We start from the raw sequence: 18,907 nt of genomic DNA, 5'->3' as shown, positions 1-18,907 counted from the left end.
CCGCTGCTCCCCGACCTGGTCTTTGAGGCTGGCGGTGGGGGAAAGCAGCGCCTCCCCCCACCGCCAGCCCCAAAGAGCAGGTCAAAAGGAACCTGAAGCCTCCGGAGCCCAGAGGGAACTCCCGCCGCGCTCCAGAGGCTTCGGGTTGCCTTCACTGAAGCCTGGAGAGCAAGAGGGGTCAGTGCACACCGACCCCTCTTGCTCTCCAGGCTCCCGCTGCGTTCCGGAGGCTTTGGGTGAATGCACCTTGAACACACCTTGTTTTAGAGGGGGAGAACAAGAAAAAAAGATTTCCCTGTTCTCCCCCTCCTATGGTCTGGTGCGTCCTATGGTCCGGTACGTCCTATAGAGCGAAAAATACGGTAATTGCAAGGTTGGTATTTAGCCAGTTTCCCCCCTGGGAGTCACAGAGTTCACCAAGACTATAGATGTCACTCTCTGCCTGTCAGGCCAGTGTGCTAGGCTAGAGCTTTCACTGTGGTGCTGATACAGAAGACTGTCTGCGTACACATCATCACTTCCTGCAACATCTTGGATATTTCCTTAGAACCACCGTTCCAGGGCTTGACCTGGGCCTGACCCTGCTTAGGTTGTCAGATGTATTCATTGCCTCTGAAGGGTATTCTGAACTGACTTGACAGTGTGATAACGTCTTCCTAAGGATTGGAGGAGTTTGTTGTTAAGAGCGGGCAATAGTTAATCACAGAGCTTTTTCTTTCTCCTTTTTAAAAGTTGCAACCAACTTTTTGCCTTGAACTCCACACTGCAGGTACGTACATGCTCTTTATCCCCTCTGGGGAAACAGGATCTGATGACAGCTGTAGAAAGTATGGCGTGCTCATTACGTGCACCCACCCTTCTCCTTGACATTATTATATTCATCCTTGGTGTTTCGGGATTTGGCTGCATTTTCTTTTCCAGCCACCTTGAGAGAGGAACAGCTTTTGCTTGGAGGCTTGAGATACGAAAATTGGCAGCTGCCTTGCATTTGAATAAAGGGTAGAATGCAGTCTTTATCCCATAGTGTAGCAAGTGGCTGTTGCTTCATAGAAAACAAGTGGCATCATGTACCTGCGAGATTCAGAATGGAATTATGTGCATTCTTGGCAAATGTGTGTTCTCAAACTCGCTTTTTCTGATATATGAATGCAAGGTGAGAACATTTATAAGGGAGAAATGTTGGGCGGGAGGCTGTAATTCATTCTGTGTGTCCCTGTTCTTTGTAAATCCTCTACCCCCTGAAATCCATAAGTCAGAGCTATTTCCTGTTTTAAGGGAATAACTGATCAAGAAGTCCTGGAGTGCATTTCACAGGAGAACAGGACGGGGTGTGTGTGTGTGTGGCTTCCAATTCCCATCTGGAAATTCCCATCCCCTTTTCTATCTTCCCCTTGCAGCATGAGTCTGCTCTCACATGAGGTTTAACAATAGCATTTATTATATTCATTGCACACTTACATGGCGGAAGACCCATTGAACATAATGGGACTTACTTTGAGTAGGATTGCCCTGTAAAATTGTTCAGAGCTTTTTTCTCATTGTCACAGTTGAGAAACCATAACCCAGTCGTCCAAGCCATAGTTTGGAATAGTAAGGAGGTAACATGAGAACATGCATTCCAATTTCTTGGGACGCGGGTGGCGCTGTGTGTAAAAGCCTCAGCGCCTAGGGCTTGCCGATCGAAAGGTCGGCGGTTCAAATCCCCGCGGCGGGGTGCGCTCCTGTTGTTCGGTCCCAGCGCCTGCCAACCTAGCAGTTCGAAAGCACCCCCGGGTGCAAGTAGATAAATAGGGACCGCTTACTAGCGGGAAGGTAAACGGCGTTTCCGTGCGCGGCTCTGGCTCGCCAGATGCAGCTTGTCACGCTGGCCACGTGACCCGGAAGTGTCTCCGGACAGCGCTGGCCCCCGGCCTCTTGAGTGAGATGGGCGCACAACCCTAGAGTCTGTCAAGACTGGCCCGTACGGGCAGGGGTACCTTTACCTTTACCTTAACATGAGGACATGCATTCCAATTTCTTGCATGCCAGTTCCATCTTCAGTTTGATTTTCTTCCAGCCACAGTTTGCTGTGACATTGAATCAGGTAAGCAGGGTAGCACTAACTTCTAAAATCATGGTTTGAAGTAAGTGTATTTGAAGTAGTTTGGAAGTTAGCAGCTGTAGTTTGTCTAATTCCTATGTCACAGCTGGAGAAAACCTGTAAATGGAGAAAGGGATTGGGATGTGAGGAGGAAGGAAGAGAGTGCAAGCCTGTGCCACATTGCCATTCTTCAAAACCATTGTTTGGAGGATTATCTAAATTCATCTGTGATCTCAGCAATCCTTAATACAACTCTGCAATGTGGGTCCCTACTGTACTTTGCTGAAGAAAGCTGAGAGAGTGTGGCTTGCCCTAGGCGGCCGGGGGAGTTTGTGGTACAGTTTATGTTGAAAGCCTATATCCAGATGTCATCAGCAACTTATTTATTTATTTATAAAATGTATTTATATACAGCTGTATCAAAAAAAAAATCGCAGCAGTCTACAGCAATATAAAAACATATAAAACCAAATGAGAACATCGTAAAAGGTTAAAAACAAGTTAAAAGCAAAAAGAAATTAAAAGCAAACATCAGTAGACCATTGTGGGGGATGCAATCTTAATTGCCCAGCAGAACAGAAAAGTTTTCAGCAGGAATTGAAAAGTTGGCACAGAAGGCGCCCTCTGAATCTCTAATGGTAGGGTATGGGGCTGATGACACGAAAGACTTGATTTCTCACTGTTGTCAAACAAGCCTCACCAGCTCAGGAGTGACCAAAGACACTCCTGCAGATGATCTCGGTGATCAAGCTGGAATATAAGGGTTCTGGAGATCCCTGAGGTATCCTGGAACTGTCTTGTTCAGGGTTTTGTAAATCAGTACAAGAACCTTGAACCTGGCTCGGTAGCAGATGGGCAGTCAGTGCAGCTGTTTTAACAATGGTGTCACATGTTCTTGACCAGAAACTCGCATCAGCAGTCTGGCTGCAGCATTCTGCAGCAGCTGAAGCTTCTGAACCAAGGGCAGCCCCACATAGAGCGCATTACAGTAATCTAGCCACAAGGCTACAGTTGTCAGTCTATCCCTGTCCAGGAATGGCCGTAGTTGGCAAACTGGATGAAACTGGTCAAAGCCACAGAATAAGTTTGGGCCTCAAATGACAAAGGTGTATCCAAGCAGTGCACTTGCTCCTTCAGAGGGAGTGCAACCCCATCCAGAATGGGTAGCTCGCCAATTTCCCAAACATGGAAACCACCTTCCTAAAGAGCCGCTTATTGGCCCTCATCCTGTCCACCAAGACACTGTTCCAAAGCTTTCACAGCCTCTCCTGAGTCAGGTGTTATGGAGAAGCAGAACTGCATGTCGTCAGCATACTGGCAATACCTCGCTCCAGAACTCCTAATGACCACACCCCATGGCTTCATATAGATATTAAATACCACTGGGGAAGAATTGTACCCTGCAGAACCCCTTAGCACAAATGCCATGGGGCTGAGGAACACTCACCCAGTGCTTTTCTCTGGACACGACCTTGAATACAGTTGCACCTCGGCTCCCAAATGCCTTGGGAGTCAAATGTTCCGGCTCCCAAATGGTCGAAAACTGGAAGTGAGTGTTCTGGTTTTTGAACTTTTTGGGGAAGCTAAATGTTCGGCACAACTTCCGCTATTGTTTCCGGCACGCCTGCACAATCGGGAACCAATTGGAAGCCGCGCCTTGGTTTCCGAACTTTTCGGAAGTCGAATGGACTTCTGGAACGGATTCCGTTCGACTTCCGAGTTATGTCTGTATATTAATGGAACCACTGTGATATACTTATTGGGATCTCACACTTAACTGTTTGCAGTTACTGCCACGATCCTTTTTGAGTTGACTTAACCAAAGTGGTGCAGGCTGACCTGCCACCGTGTGTCCTCAGTTGATGTTTTTGGTTTCTCTGGACTTCCCCACCCCAACTGCTTTGCCATGGTAAACAGTATATTGGAGTTATTTTTAAAAATTGTTCTAGAGAATGAATTGCTGCTTCAGATAACTTCTTGGTACTGTACTAAAGCTTATTGATGGCTTTCAAGTTTCCCAATAACAGGCAGGATGCTGGGTCTTTCGCTGCAGATAGCAGTTTGAATCCTGCCTTTGTCATTGATATTCAACCCAGCTGTTCAGTATCTTTCAGGAAATGGACCTGTCCTTTTCAGGGGTGGATAGTGGGGGGTGTTTTGTTTAATGGGAGGTGTTTTGCATGGTAATACATTGAATATATATATATATATATAGTTGAAATTCTCAACAAAGGGCCCATAGCAGATTTGCTTCTCTTGCACTTAAAGATAGTCTGGCGGAGCAGAAATAAATTAGCTGAAAAGAATGCTTTGATAGTCAGTGTCCAGCATGGGATATTCTGAAACACTGATATTTATTTAAAAGTATCTTCCTAAATGCTTTATTTTGCGGTTGGCTGATTGAGGTAGCTAAGCTCACATATGTTTTCAGTAGTTCATACATGTATTGGGAAAGTGCATCAGTTTGAGAGGTTCTCCAAACTCAATTTACTGAAGAGTCCTTAAGTATGGGAGTGTTTTCTATAAAAAGTAGCTATGAGTGAGAGGCTTGTCTTATTCCTGGTGGCAATATAGAATTATAGGAACTAGGAACTGAATGAGTCATTCTTTTATGGATTTTAGCAGATGGGAAATCTGAGAACATAACAGTAAATGTTGGAGATGTAGTCTTGGCCTATTTGTGTTCAAAACGTTCTGTAATGTTACTGGTCCTGCTTTAAAGCCAGGTTCATCTTGGTGAAACTTTGGAGCAATCTGGAGTCCCATCTCAGGGTAGTGGGACCACAAGTTGTGCTTCAGCTGGGAGTTTGCTAACAAGAGCGTTCTTTTTCTGTGTCTCTTCAGCTTTATTGTGTGAGTGCAACGAATGCAACCAAGGCAACACTACATGTGAAACAGACGGAGCCTGCATGGTCTCAATAACAAATGTGAATGGACAGATGCATCATGTCCGAACCTGTATCCCTAAAGCCAAGCTGATACCTGCTGGAAAACCTTTCTTCTGCCTGAGTTCAGAAGATGTGCGCAATACACACTGCTGCTATGAAGACTACTGTAACAAAATTGATCCTCTGGTACCCAGTGGTAAGTAAGCTGAAGGGAAGAGTGCAGTGTGTGGGTCTCTTAAAATACAATTTTTGAAACATCTGATTTTATTCTTGGTGCTGTGCTTGCTAAATCCAGCACCAGTATTTCTCTTTTTTGTTTTATAATACCAAAAGGATCATGGGGGTATTTTATTTTTTACTTATTTGGGTGTGTATTTTTTAATTGCTAATATTTATTGACGACTCTTCAGACATGGCTGTCAGAGCACAACATCCATTTCCCATATAAGAGGATGAGAAAACCATTCTTTTTTTTCGCAACTCTCACTTTTCCCCCCCTTTGGAAGTTGGGCTGGATAGATGAGCAATACTCCATTCTGAAATAGTAGGGTACAGGCAGATTTAGTATCCTTCCTCTTTTTATGAGTTTGGTAGGAGAGCACACAACCATGGAATACATTTTTTGAAAAATATGCAGTAAAAGTTCACAAAATGGAGTGGGCTAGTGGTTTTGCTGTCACTAATGGCATTGCAAATACATGCCCATGACTCTTGTACAACCACATTCCATTTTTAGAAAAGCCAAAAGCAGCAGATGCACTATTTTGAAAGCCAGCACCACATTCTTAGTGACACAATTTTGGAGCTTGAGTAGAGGGAAAATGTGATTAGCCCCACAACAGAATCCAGTCTCAAGTGAAATTATTTATGCCAGGGGTAGGCAACCTAAGGCCCCGGGGGGCGGATGTGGCCCAATCGCCTTCTCAATCCGGCCATGGACGGTTCGGGAATCAGCATGTTTTTACATGAGTAGAATGTGTCCTTTTATTTAAAATGCATCTCGGGGTTATTTGTGGGCCCTTCCTGGTGTATTTACATGAGTAGAATGTGTGCTTTTATTTAAAATGCATCTCTGGGTTATTTGTGGGGCATAAGAATTTGTTCATTCCCCCCCCCCCCCTCAAAATATAGTCCGGGCCACCACATGGTCTGAGGGATGGTGGACCAGCCCACAGCTGAAAAAGGTTGCTGACCCCTGATTTAAGCAGTGTATCAGAGGGGCAACAGCCATATTAAGAAGCTGATTTATTTATTTATTTTGCTTTTCAGTTGCAGTAGAGAGTGATTAACCAAAGGTGGGGATTTTCTTTTTAAATTAGTAATTTAAATAAAAAATTAGGTTTATGTGCACACTTACAGTAGCTATTTTATTCTTACAGCTGTATACTCTGAAGACACCTGAGCCTGATATAGTTTCTTAACTGGGATTTTTTTGAATTCTTTATTTGGTTTCATATTAGTGACATTATATTTAATATGTTTAGATTTTTTTTTCCTTGATACCAGAGTTTGATTGGAATTTTATTTTGCTCTTTTGATATGCGTCTGTGATTATATCCTGACTGTGTTTTTATTGTGGTGTTCTTTTGACGGAAGATAATAAAATACAAATTGGGGGTGGGGAGGAATGGATAAGAACAGTTAGCATTATAAACGCAGAAATTATGTGGAACAGCCAAACAGGTTTGAGCAGACATATCCTGCTAGATTTTCATTTAAATACCTTATCCACCCTTTGGCATATTCACAGCTATGCAGGTTTTAGCACCCTGTTTAGGGCCTAGACAGGAGTTAAATTATGCATGAAATTCCTTGATTGTATATTAGACCCTCTCACTTGAATGCTGCCTCACAGGCTTTTGATCAAGGGTCTAGACAACTCTCATATGACGAAAGCTTACATTGTTTGGGGCTTTTTAGCTTAGACTAAAGGTAAGGGGCTACAGGATAAGAGGTTTATAAAATTGTGTATGGTGTAGAGCAGTGTTTCCCCAACTTGGGTCTCCAGCTGTTTTTGGACTACAACTCCCATCATCCCTAGCTAGCAAGATCAGTGGTCAGGGATGATGGGAAATGTAGTACAAAAACAACTGGAGACCCAAGTTTGGGAAACCCTGGTGTAGAGTAAGTAGATGAAAAAGGGTTTTTTTCTCTTTCTTAAATCTAGACTGCAGGATCGTCCAATGATGCTTAATGGTAGGAAATTTGGGACAAACAAAAAGTGCACACAGCACATAGTTAAATTATGGAATTCACTACCATAAAATGTTGTGTTGGCCACCAACTTGGATGAGTTTAAATAGGAGTTAGCCTTGTCATCCATGAATTTACCTGTCGGTGTTTAGTAGTCATGAGGGCTTTATACTGTTTCCAAGGTGGCTTGCCTGCAAGGACCAGTTCAGACCATAGGTGTCTGGTTTGCTACTTTGGGAAACAGGATGATAGGCTGCCGGGCTGCTCTTCTCTTCTTATTTGCAGAGGGTGAAAATTACACGTGAGAATCCCTTTGGCTCCCCCTCGTGACATCAAGTTCCATTGCAACTCATTGTTCCTGTCAGATCATAGAGAGCCTGTCTGCATGGCAGACTTCACAGAAAAGCAATGTGTTTGTAAAACTTTGGGATTAAGGTTAATGCATATTTACAGTGCCTTCAATTCTAATGCTAAACCACACCATGGCTTAGCGCAAATGCATGAGCGTGAGGGTTCCTCTATGAGCCAAAGCATGGTTTGACTTAGTGTGTCTGCTGAACCTGGACTCATGGCTTGTCTCACTCCAGACAAACCATGAATTGTGCTTCCGTCCCCCCGCCGCCCCCCCCCGAAGTTTAATTTGTAATTAGAAAGCAAATGTAAATTTACACACAAACCACAAGGTTTGTTCTTGAGTTTATAGCTTATGGAGGAGACCAACCACAAGCCCAGATTTGGACAACACATTTGGCCAAACCATGGCTTAGATCTGAGTAGTGCAGCAACAGGAAGGAAGGAACACACACACACACGGGCTGCAATCTTTTCTCCAGGAAGCCACTCACTTGTGTGTTTCCTCTAAGCTATGGTTCGGCTTAGATTGTCTGCACACCATACATTTAAAGCACATTATTTGCCCTGGAGAATCCTGGAAATTGTAACGCTGCGAGGGGTAAACTCATTTCCCAGGATTGCTGGGGAAAGTCATGTGCTTTAAATATATGGTGTGTATGCAGTCTAAGACTTACATGTGAATTAACTTAAAGCAAAACATTTGGGTTACATAATTAGGAAAGATGAAGAGGGACTATTTTCTCAGCTATGGAAGTTATGCTTAATACGCTTAGCCTGCATATCTACTATGGACTCAACAGCTTTATGTTCTGTTAAGTAGACAATTGCTGCAGGTTGGAGTGAAGTTTCTGCTTATGCAAGTAGTTTCTGACTTTCATAAAACATCATAACAGCAAAAGCCACACCTGAGAAGCGCCTTCCTGCCATATAGTTACTTAAGGCCTAAAAGAGCTTTCTTTCAATAGAAGTGAGCAAATCTGCATGATTCTGGGATTTTAAAAAGGGAGTCAATTTGAGTAATAAGCAATAAACTCTTGAGAGGGGATAAAGGAGATGCTGGATAAGTCCATGGAAGTAGCTTATGTTACTTTGAAGCAATGCTTGTCTTCTTATTTTGCATCAACATTTCATTAGTTGTCTATATCAGTGTGAGAAGAGACTTCTGAAAACCTAGAGAATGGAAACAAAAATCCCATTCATTTAGACTTTCTTTCAGTATTATAGTGGCCTGATTCAGATATAATGCTGAACCCTGATTTAGTGTTATGAGCAAAAGCCTCCTCCTACCTTCCATTTTCTCCTAACTGCAGTTCATTTTAATTCAGATGAAATGACAAACTGCAGTTGGTTGAAAACAAGAAGGGGGATGCTCATGATCTCTGCGATGGAGGAAGGGTGCACATCCTCAGTGTAACCAGTGTAAATTCCTGCCAATATCTTTCATCTCTCTTTGCTCCATACCTTTGGTTTTCATCATCACAGACCTTTCTGCGCACTTTTAAAATACAACCTAAAATTATTGCATGCATGCTGGTTTTGAATTTGAAGGTGAAACGTTTGTTCTTTGTCTCTCCTCAAGGGCATCGGAAAGATGACGAAACACCTTCTGGCTGGGGACCTGTGGAGCTTGTGGCTGTGATTGCAGGCCCGGTCTTCCTTGTGTTCGTCATTTTGATCATAGTGGTTTTTGTCTTTCACCACCACCAGCGAGTATATCACAATCGTCAACGGCTGGACATGGAAGATCCATCTTGCGAGATGTGTCTATCCAAGGACAAAACCCTTCAAGATCTAGTGTATGATCTGTCTACCTCTGGCTCTGGCTCAGGTACAAAGGCCTTCCTTTTTATGCAACATTTTCTTAAAAAATGTTGCCAAGCTATGTTATATGGCTCTAATTTTAGTAAAAATGCAGTATATTCACCTTATTATGTTTTTATATATGCTGCAAGCCACCCAAAGTGACTGGGGAAACCCAGCCACAGGCGCGAGGTATAAATAATGAAATTACTATTATTATTAAATCATTTTATTTAATATGATGGAATTCTGAAACCATTCTCCTTCTTATTGTTGCAGTTTAAACAATAGGTGCTGAAAGCAAGTAGCAAGTGGCCCTAAATTGGCTGCTGTTCTCGCCTGGAGTAGGCATTTGTTATGAAGTTAAAGAAGAGAGCGCTTTCTTCCTCAAAGTCAAGTTCTCAGCAGTTATTTTCCTTTCCCTTCTGTTGCACAGCAGGGGTAAAAATGGGCAGGAAAGGAAGGATGTGCCTTTGCTCCACTTCCTTATGTGCTGCAATAGGTGCCCATGTGACTTATCACCTTCCCAGTGTAGATTATAGTTCAAATCAGGCCTGGCATAGCTGCATTCTCATCTACTGCATATCTTTGGCACAAGTTAGCGTATCATTTAGAGCATTCAAAATGCTTCTCAATATCTCAGTAATTGCCAATGACATATAGGATAGATTGTCAGTGTCCCCATTTTGCACACAGGACTGACTGAGGTTGAGCGATGGGCAAGCCGCAAATATGGTCTAGTTGTACCCATTGCTAAAATGGAATCTGAATGAGAATGTGCCAGTTTTCTACTCATAGGCACCACACAGGACACTGAAGTTATAAATGGATTGCCTATAGCATAAGGTAAAGGTAAAGGTACCCCTGCCTGTACGGGCCAGTCGTGTCCGACTCTAGGGTTGTGCGCCCATCCCACTTAAGAGGCCAGGGGCCAGCACTGTCCGGAGACACTTCCGGGTCACGTGGCCAGCATGACGAAGCTGCTCTGGCGAGCCAGCACCAGTGCAGCACACGGAAACGCCGTTTACCTTCCCGCTATAAAGCGGTACCTATTTATCTACTTGCACTTAAGAGTGCTTTCGAACTGCTAGGTGGGCAGGAGCTGGGACCGAAAGACGGGAGCTCACCCCGCCACGGGGATTTGAACCGCCGACCATACGATCGGCAAGCCCTAGGCACTGAGGTTTTACCCACAGCGCCACCCGCGTCCCAATAGCATGGTCAGATGCAAAAGAGACAGGGTTCCTGTACGACAAGTGGCAGTTGCTGAAATTCTCTCTTCACATCTGTTATAAAGCTGAAGGAACCTGCTCTTTTTTGCACATGACGCCTTAAGAGGCTCTTGAGTACTTAAAGCCAAGCCACCTTGGCTTCCTGCCCTATGGGATCCTTTTCAACACTTCCCTTTCTTACTGCCTGAGTATTCCACTAACAAACCCTGTAAGTGGAAGCCCTGTGGAAGGGCTTCCACTTGTGCAACAGGTTTTTCCCATATGTGTGACCCCCCAAATTGGCTCGGGGGTCAGGAGAACCCCAGAATGGCATACAGATGGAGAGTAGGGGGGTTGTTCTGCCTGGCATTAGACAGAACATTCGGCATAGCACAATGTTGAATTCAACCCTTTCTTTCTGCATATTGAGGATTGTCAGCCAGCCACAATAGCAAAGGCCAGTTGTGCACATAGGACTGCAGACTCAAGCTCCTGTTTCAGTGACGTGGCTGCTATGCTTCTGTTGAGGACATGCACACTTTGGATCTTTAGAAGATAATTGCTGCATCAGGCCCTAATAAGAGCAGGAAATCTTTGATTTGGACTCTTGAATACAGTGGTACCTTGGGTTAAGAACTTAATTCGATCTGGAGGTCCGTTCTTAACCTGAGGTACCACTTTAGCTAATGGGGCCTCCTGGTGCCGCTGCCACGCAATTTCTGTTCTCATCCTGAAGCAAAGTTCTTAACCCGAGGTACTATTTCTGGGTTAGTGGAGTCTGTAACCTGAAGCGCCTGTAACCCGAGGTACCACTGTATGTCATAACCAAACTTGGCCTACTTTCCTCTTTATACTGGCCTTGTCTTCCCTATCTCTAATTTAACTTTTTGCCGGCAGGTTTGCCGCTCTTTGTCCAGCGCACTGTGGCTCGGACAATTGTCCTGCAGGAAATAATCGGCAAAGGTCGTTTTGGGGAAGTGTGGCGTGGCCGGTGGCGTGGCGGCGATGTAGCTGTGAAAATCTTTTCTTCGCGGGAAGAGAGATCCTGGTTCAGAGAAGCCGAGATCTACCAAACGGTCATGCTGCGCCATGAGAATATTTTGGGGTTTATCGCTGCAGACAACAAAGGTATCGTGCTGCCTCTGCATTCCAGTAAACAAACCAGAGTTACAGATTGTATTTTAAAATATTGCTTTGTGCTACCTGCAGTCTACATTATAGTTTCATGGCGATGTTGAAGCCTTTGTGTCTGTTGACTGCGCTGATGTGTCATCCTGAAATGTTCGTGAATGCCTTAAGTGCTGAGAGACAAAGCAACAACACAGCACAATTATTTTTTTACTGTTTTTGGTGAGAGGCCAGTTTCGATAGGGCTAAAACCTCACACTGACTCTGATGGAGGAAGAAAGGCAAAGAAACTAGAAAGCTAAAGGATTATGGGCAAGGGAGGCATACTGTTGTCTTTCTGTATCTTAAGGCTTCCATAAGACAAAATTAACTGAGGAAGTTCTCCCCTCCTCTCCCTGCCCCCCATATCACAATGATACAATAATAGACACTCCACCTGGTTTAATCTTCCTTTCTGATCAATGATAAAAGAGGCACAGGGCCACTCTCAGGGTCCTTACCTGGAAAATTCAAGGGAGTCATCATGAAGCACTCAAAGAGTTGAATGTGAAAAATCAATTTGGGCTAACCAGATGGGAGGAGAGAGAGCTCAACCTTAGGTGAGTTAACTCTAGACCCAGGTGTGGGGAACCTCTGGCCCTCCAGATGTTTCTGGACTACAACTTGCCTCGACCATGACCAATGGCCATGCCAACTGAGGCTGGTGGGAGTTTGAGTCTGACAGCAACTGGAGGGCCGCAGTTTTCATACCCTTGCTCTAAGCTGAGCACAGGAAACTGCAGCAGTGGCTATCAGAACAGCTCTGAGTATCACTTTGCCTATGTCTGTCCATGACAGGGGCAGCTTTGCATTTGGCTGGTGGTGGTTGAAGCATAGAGCAACCAGAACCATCCCTCTCGCTCTTGCAGATGGGCAACAGTCACAGCCTTTGGCTTCTGATTGCTAACTGTCGTAACAAAGCGGAACTGGTCACATTGACGTGATTTGAATATGTGCAAAATTCAGATGTATTACACAGGCATACTTCCCAAGCAGCATGTCACATTCCCCCTTCAAAAGGTTATTCAAATTCAGCTAATTCAAATAACTCCCTTCTCAAAACTGATTTTATTGCAGACCTGTGTGCAAGTTACTTTTCCGGGGCCTTCAGAAACAATTAACCTCACACACTGTGAGGACTCCTGCCTTTTGACTTTCACCAGCTTCTAGTTTTGTGACTGGCTCATTTATTAGTTTTTCTGTGAGAGTGTTCAAGCAAAACCTCCCTCGGGGTGGCTTGGGGCTAAGTAAGTCCTAGGACTTCATTCACGGCAAAGTCATCTGACTTCCTCCGTTTCTGTCCAAGCTGTTCAGTTTCTCAACCTGGAAAACATACCCACCCCATCACAGATGCTTCTGCTGCTATAGAAATCACTTAAGCTTAGTGCACTTTTTAAAATTCATGTCTCTGTACCAGCTTGGATATTGCCAGTTTTGAGAAACAGCTCTTGCATTATAGACCTGATCCTGCGCCTCTCATGCAAAATTGATAATCTTAACAGGAAACGAAGGTTAACAGTTGCTCTTATTAGTAGCTATTAAAGAGTATTCATTGTCGGATGATGCCAAGGAAGGCTGGTATAAAATGAGTTGCTTTCAAGTGTATGCAGTGTTGTGTGTGCATATGTGTGCTTGGCCTTTGGGGACACCAGTCGTTTGCTCCTGTAATGCCACAACAATGTGCTTCACTTTGGAGCTGTTCATACAGCAGGAGCAAAAGAATGTTGTATGTGATTTATCACACACTGTCTTCTCTTGACAGCCAAGTCAGGCAGCTTCAGGGATCCGTCCCTTTCCTAGGGCTGGGCAATATCTGGTTTTCAACATTGTTATAAACATCGCGATATACCTATATATCACAACGTCTGGAATATGAATGGAGCTATGTAGAGGCATTGGCTGGCTTCATGGTTTTCCCACATGGTGATTTTTGCATGGAACACACACATACACACAATGATTTGTGATATATTGCCAGGTCAAAAATTAGGAAACCAATATCACAATATGGACTTTGAACCCATTTTGGACAATACATCACCCAACCCTAACATACATCATGATTCACAATACATTTCCAGGTCAAAAAGTATGAAACCGGTATCATATGGACTTCAAACTGGTTTCGGGTGATATATCGCCCAGCCCTACCCTCTCCTTAGTCTCCCAGGACTCGTTGTCTACTGCCTTTGCTAGAGACCATGACCATCAGTAGTGACAGGGAGAATTTCTGTTGTTCCTCCCTTTTTGTTGGGGCGAAGTGTGCGAGGACCAGTCCTGTTGGGGTCTGCCGCTCGCAGCAGTTCCAGTTTGTCTCGTGTATGTAGGGCTTATTGGCGACAGATCTGGTCTGTTAGCTTGCTACTTCCTGGGAGGCAGTGTTGCCCATATCGAGATCCAGACACCATAAAGTTCATACGGCTGTTTGAAACTGCTACATGTCCTAAATAGGGGCAAGGTGATGAACGTGAAGTAGGGTTAGGGTATTAGACAATGTTTATTTTATTATTTATTTATTTATTTATTTAAAAATTCCAGCTTTTCACCATATAAGTCTCCAAGTAACAAACATTGGTACCTCTGCTTACATACTTAATTCGTTCTAGAGGTCCATTCTTAACCTGAAACTGTTGTTAACCTGAAGCACCACTTTAGCTAATGGGACCTCCTGCTGCTGCCGCGTGATTTCTGTTCTCATCCTGAAGCAAAGTTCTTAACCTGAGGTACTATTTCTGGGTTAGCAGAGTCTGTAACCTGAAGCGTATGTAACCCGAGGTACCACTGTACAGCAATAAAATATACAAAACTTAGACATAAATGATTTATATCCCACCAATTTATATCTCCAATGAGTTTCCCTACTCATTTAACCCCCACAACAAGCCTGTGAGGTAGGTTAGGCTGAGAGGCAGTGACTGGCCCCAGGTCACCCAGTGAGCTTCATGGCCCAGTTGGGATTTGAACCCTGGTCTCCCAGGCCCTAGTCTGATATGCTAACTGCTATGCCATACTGGCGCCAAAATTTAATCCTCCAAAATATAAAACCTCAAGAATTTAAAGGGCTGGAATAAAGCGGTTTTGGCCAAGTGTCTGAAATTCAGTAGAGATGGTTCCTATACAATTTCTTGTGGGAGGGAATTCCATAGAGTTGGACCTATGACACTGTAGGCATGACTCCTCGTTGACATGAGTGATGCTTGGGGCCTTTAAATAGTCACCAATGGTGCTCCTCCCAGTGATATCAGTGATCAACTACTAAAGAAGAGTGTCAAGAGAAACTGAACAACTATCCTGAGATGGCGAGACTAACAGGGAAAATTCGGAACCAGCAGGACCAGACTTTCCTAAAGGAATGGAAGAAGTTTTCGATATATTTGGAAAGCAGTTGTAATCAATTGACGTCGCTTGTAGGTTTAAAAGAAGTTTTGTAAGGAGTAATTTATAAATTATTGTGAAAAGAATTAAGAATGGATGTATTGGAAATTTGAGTTTCTAGCAATAATTATAGTAACAAAATGCATAATTAGAAAGACTCTAGAAAACCATCAGTTGAGGTTGAAGGAAGTCTTAGGCTATGATAGCCAAAAATTTCGAAATGATGTTTAAAAGGATGTTATGCTGGAAAATAGTGTAAAAACCAATGAAAAATTGTTGAAACTGATATTGGTGATCAACTTATAGAGTGTACAAAGTAAGGCATCGTGGGACTGAGTGATTCAGGGCTTTGTATACTACTAGCACAGCAGCCTTGAACTTGACCTAGTAGATCCCATAGTAAATGTCTGCAAACATATTCACGCCAGATAGCTCCGTTAGAGCGCGGTGCTGGTAACGCCAAGGTTGCAGGTTTCAACTGCATATTCCTGTATTGCCGGGGGTTGGACTAGATGATCCTTTCCAACTCTACAATTCTTTTATTCTATACAGTAAACAGATTTTTCTCAACTGTTTCGACTTTTGTTGTATATGGTACCTGCTGCTCGTCAATGAATTCTAGCGCAAAAATATGGCTGCCATTTTCTTCACCCTTTTGATGTGCCCTTCTCCCGTTTGCCTTGCCAACAGATAATGGCACTTGGACTCAGTTGTGGTTGGTCTCCGATTACCATGAGTATGGCTCTCTGTTTGATTACCTCAACCGATACACTGTAACCATCGAGGGGATGATTAAATTGGCTCTGTCCGCTGCCAGTGGACTAGCACACCTGCACATGGAAATTGTGGGAACCCAAGGTAAGAAACAGGTTTGACAGATGCGTACAGAGGTCGTTTAGGAAGCGACAGGGCTTCTCTTAAGACCAGCATAAACTGAGGAAGACGAAGTAGCTCGTTCTTTAGATGAAAGCAGGAAGGAAGTTTAAGTCGGCTGGTAATGAGACTAGTAGAATTTAGGGTAAAACAAGTAAGCAACCTGTATAAACCACAATTCCCTACATTAGAAATCATGAGGAACTGTAGTTTGAGATGATCAGGATTGGTTTCCCAAGGAGTTACCGTTCCAGTGCTTGTTCATATCTGCTAAACTATCCTTTTAACAATGTATATCTGCACAAGGCCACTATCCTATCTAGGAGCAGTTGGCTGGCTCTTGCAATGAGTCTGATAAGAGATCTTGTTTACCGTATTTTTCGCACCATAGGGCGCACCGGACCATAGGGCGCATCCAGTTTTTAGGGGGGGGGGAATCAAGAAAAAAAATATTTTCCCCCCCCAGCCCCAAAGAGCAGCCCCATGCAGCCTCTCCCTGCCGGAGGGGTTGCGCGCGGCTATGGCACAAGCCTGCATTCGCTCCATAGGACGCGCACACCTTTCCCCTCAATTTTTGGAGGGGAAAAACTGCGTCCAATAGAGCGAAAAATACGGTATTTCCTTCATAATTAAAACTTTGTTGTTTGTAGTTTTAACACTGACAAGTTTTGTGGCTTTTGTGGTGCTGCCTGCTCCTTTTTAGACTTTATTATTGGCAAATAATTTTATCATTACACTGAAGGACAATTGTAGGATTCTCTTTCATTTCATTTTTCTAGGAAAACCTGGGATTGCTCACCGGGACTTGAAATCCAAGAATATACTGGTGAAGAAGACTGGAACTTGTGCCATTGCTGACTTGGGTCTGGCAGTCCGCCATGACGCTGTTACTGATACAATTGACATAGCCCCCAATCAGAGGGTTGGAACAAAGCGGTAAGAAAATGGTGGCTCACCTGATCATGGGTTCAGTGTTGACGGCTTTGGGTGAAGAGCCAAAAATACGACCCAAAGTTGTTGCAGTTGCTTCATCTATAGCAGGGCTGCCTGACCATTTTTGGCCAAATGGCTACATTGACCCTTGTCCAACCACAAAGGGGCAGCATACCAATGGCGAATGTGGTCACCCCATGCGCTCTCTCTCACACAAATCGGGCATGCAGAATTCACACACATGAGACACACAGAGATACGGAGGTGAGGGACATATAGCCCTCAGCTGATCAACGTAGATGAGCTGTGAAGTGAGGCTTTCACACCCTCCCTGCTCATTGAATGGTGGAGACCAGGGAGAAATTTAAACTTCTCTGCCCACCCCAGTTCTGTTTTACTTGAATCCCCTCCCCCACTGCTACCCAAATTGGTGTGTCTTTGGCCAGAAAATTTTACTTATGGTTGGGGAGAAAGGATTGGCTCAGGCTAGGGCTGACCAATATCTGGTTTTCAGCTTCGTGATATCACCAGCTAAGCATTGCAATATACTGATATGTCACAATATGTGAAATTAGAGGCATTGGCTGGCTTCACGGTTTTTCCCACATTGTGATTTTTGCATAGTGCACACACACATACACATACATCATGATTCGTAATATATTGCCAGGTCAAAAATTATGAAACAGATATGGGTTTCAAGCCAGTTTTGGACGATTTATTGATATATCACCCAGCCCTAGCCTAGGCTAGCTGTTGACAAACCCTGGTTTATATTCTCTCTGCTTTTCTCCTAGCTCAGACGCTTGCCAAGTGATAACTGGTTTGTTTTGCCTACATGCAACATTAGGCTTAGACATTTGACTAGTCGAAATCATTTTTAAAGCATCAACTTCATTAGAACCCCCCCCCCTTTTTAAGTCACTAACAGGTTTGTTATTAATGTTAATGATAAAAACAAATTAGTTAACTGCTTGTTTGACTGCAGTAATCTGACTTTAACAATAGCTGGACACCTAGCGCAAGAATTCAACAACTGCTTCTCTGTACTGTTCGCGTGAATCCCATACTCAGAAGAGCAGAATTTGCACTGCGCTTTTATCTGTGACCCCCCCCCCCCCCGGCACAAAAATACTCTCAAGCAATTGGGGCTGACTTACAGCAGTGTTTCATGCATTTTACTTCAACTATTATTCTCAGTTGTTTCAACAGCTTTTTTTATTTTTTTAGACATGAGTAGTCTCTCAAGAGCATTTTTGGGAGGTGGCAGAAACAATGGGCATCATTTTGAAATTGTTGGAAAGTGCTGGATATGGCTGCTCACATCATTTCATTCATACACACACACACACACACACACACACACCCCTCAAGAGGACAGTGTGTGTGTGTGTGTGTGTGTGTGTGTGTGTGTGTGCGTGCGTAGATTTACAACAAAATATGAACTGAACATTAAGTTCCGCCCCCTACTGCTCATGTCATCTTGAGGGTTTTTGTTTTTTAACATAAAGGCAATAATTACTTATTTTTTAAAAAAAACAATTTCTGTCAGAATGTGCAGTTAAGTTGAATGGGCTTTCAAACAAGGGGCCTGCCATGAAAAATTGTGGTCCTTGAGCCATAGTTACAGCAAATGATACTCCAATATTACTCTCAGATACCATAATAGTATTAGATTTTAGCCACAATAGATGTCATAGTAATTAATGTGATTTGTTCTTATTTTGATTCAGCTACATGGCTCCCGAGGTTCTTGATGAAACAATTAACATGAAGCATTTTGATTCATTTAAATGTGCTGATATCTATGCCCTGGGACTAGTTTATTGGGAAATTGCTCGGAGATGCAACTCGGGAGGTAATGGCTTTCTTTTTCGTTTCTTTGCATAGAAATTAAGAGGGTTTCTGCCTGCTCCAAATGTTGCAATAAAACAGTGCAATCCGAATGCACAGCATTTTTTAAAAGGATGTAGACTAGAGATGTAATTAGGAGGAGCATGGAAGCTCTGCCTGTCTTGTTTGGAGAAGGAAGT

General features: G+C 43.6%; 1 protein-coding gene across 2 annotated transcripts in view; it reads left to right on the top strand.

The window, feature by feature from the left end:
* ACVR1B (activin A receptor type 1B) overlaps positions 1–18,907 on the top strand; it is a 42,024-nt gene that overhangs the window by 13,273 nt on the left and 9,844 nt on the right. For both annotated transcript variants that reach the window (XM_077923923.1, XM_077923924.1), the window contains 6 exons: positions 4,925–5,164; positions 9,095–9,343; positions 11,424–11,654; positions 15,759–15,926; positions 16,721–16,877; positions 18,608–18,732. In XM_077923923.1, coding sequence (XP_077780049.1) covers positions 4,925–5,164; positions 9,095–9,343; positions 11,424–11,654; positions 15,759–15,926; positions 16,721–16,877; positions 18,608–18,732 — 1,170 coding nt within the window. Of the gene's footprint in view, positions 1–4,924; positions 5,165–9,094; positions 9,344–11,423; positions 11,655–15,758; positions 15,927–16,720; positions 16,878–18,607; positions 18,733–18,907 lie in introns of those variants that run through there.

This window comes from Podarcis muralis, chromosome 2 (genome assembly GCF_964188315.1).
Source record: "Podarcis muralis chromosome 2, rPodMur119.hap1.1, whole genome shotgun sequence".
Classification (NCBI taxonomy): Eukaryota; Metazoa; Chordata; class Lepidosauria; order Squamata; family Lacertidae; genus Podarcis; species Podarcis muralis.
Note: the sequence above shows the minus strand (reverse complement) of the source record. Positions and strands in the feature narration are given on the sequence as shown.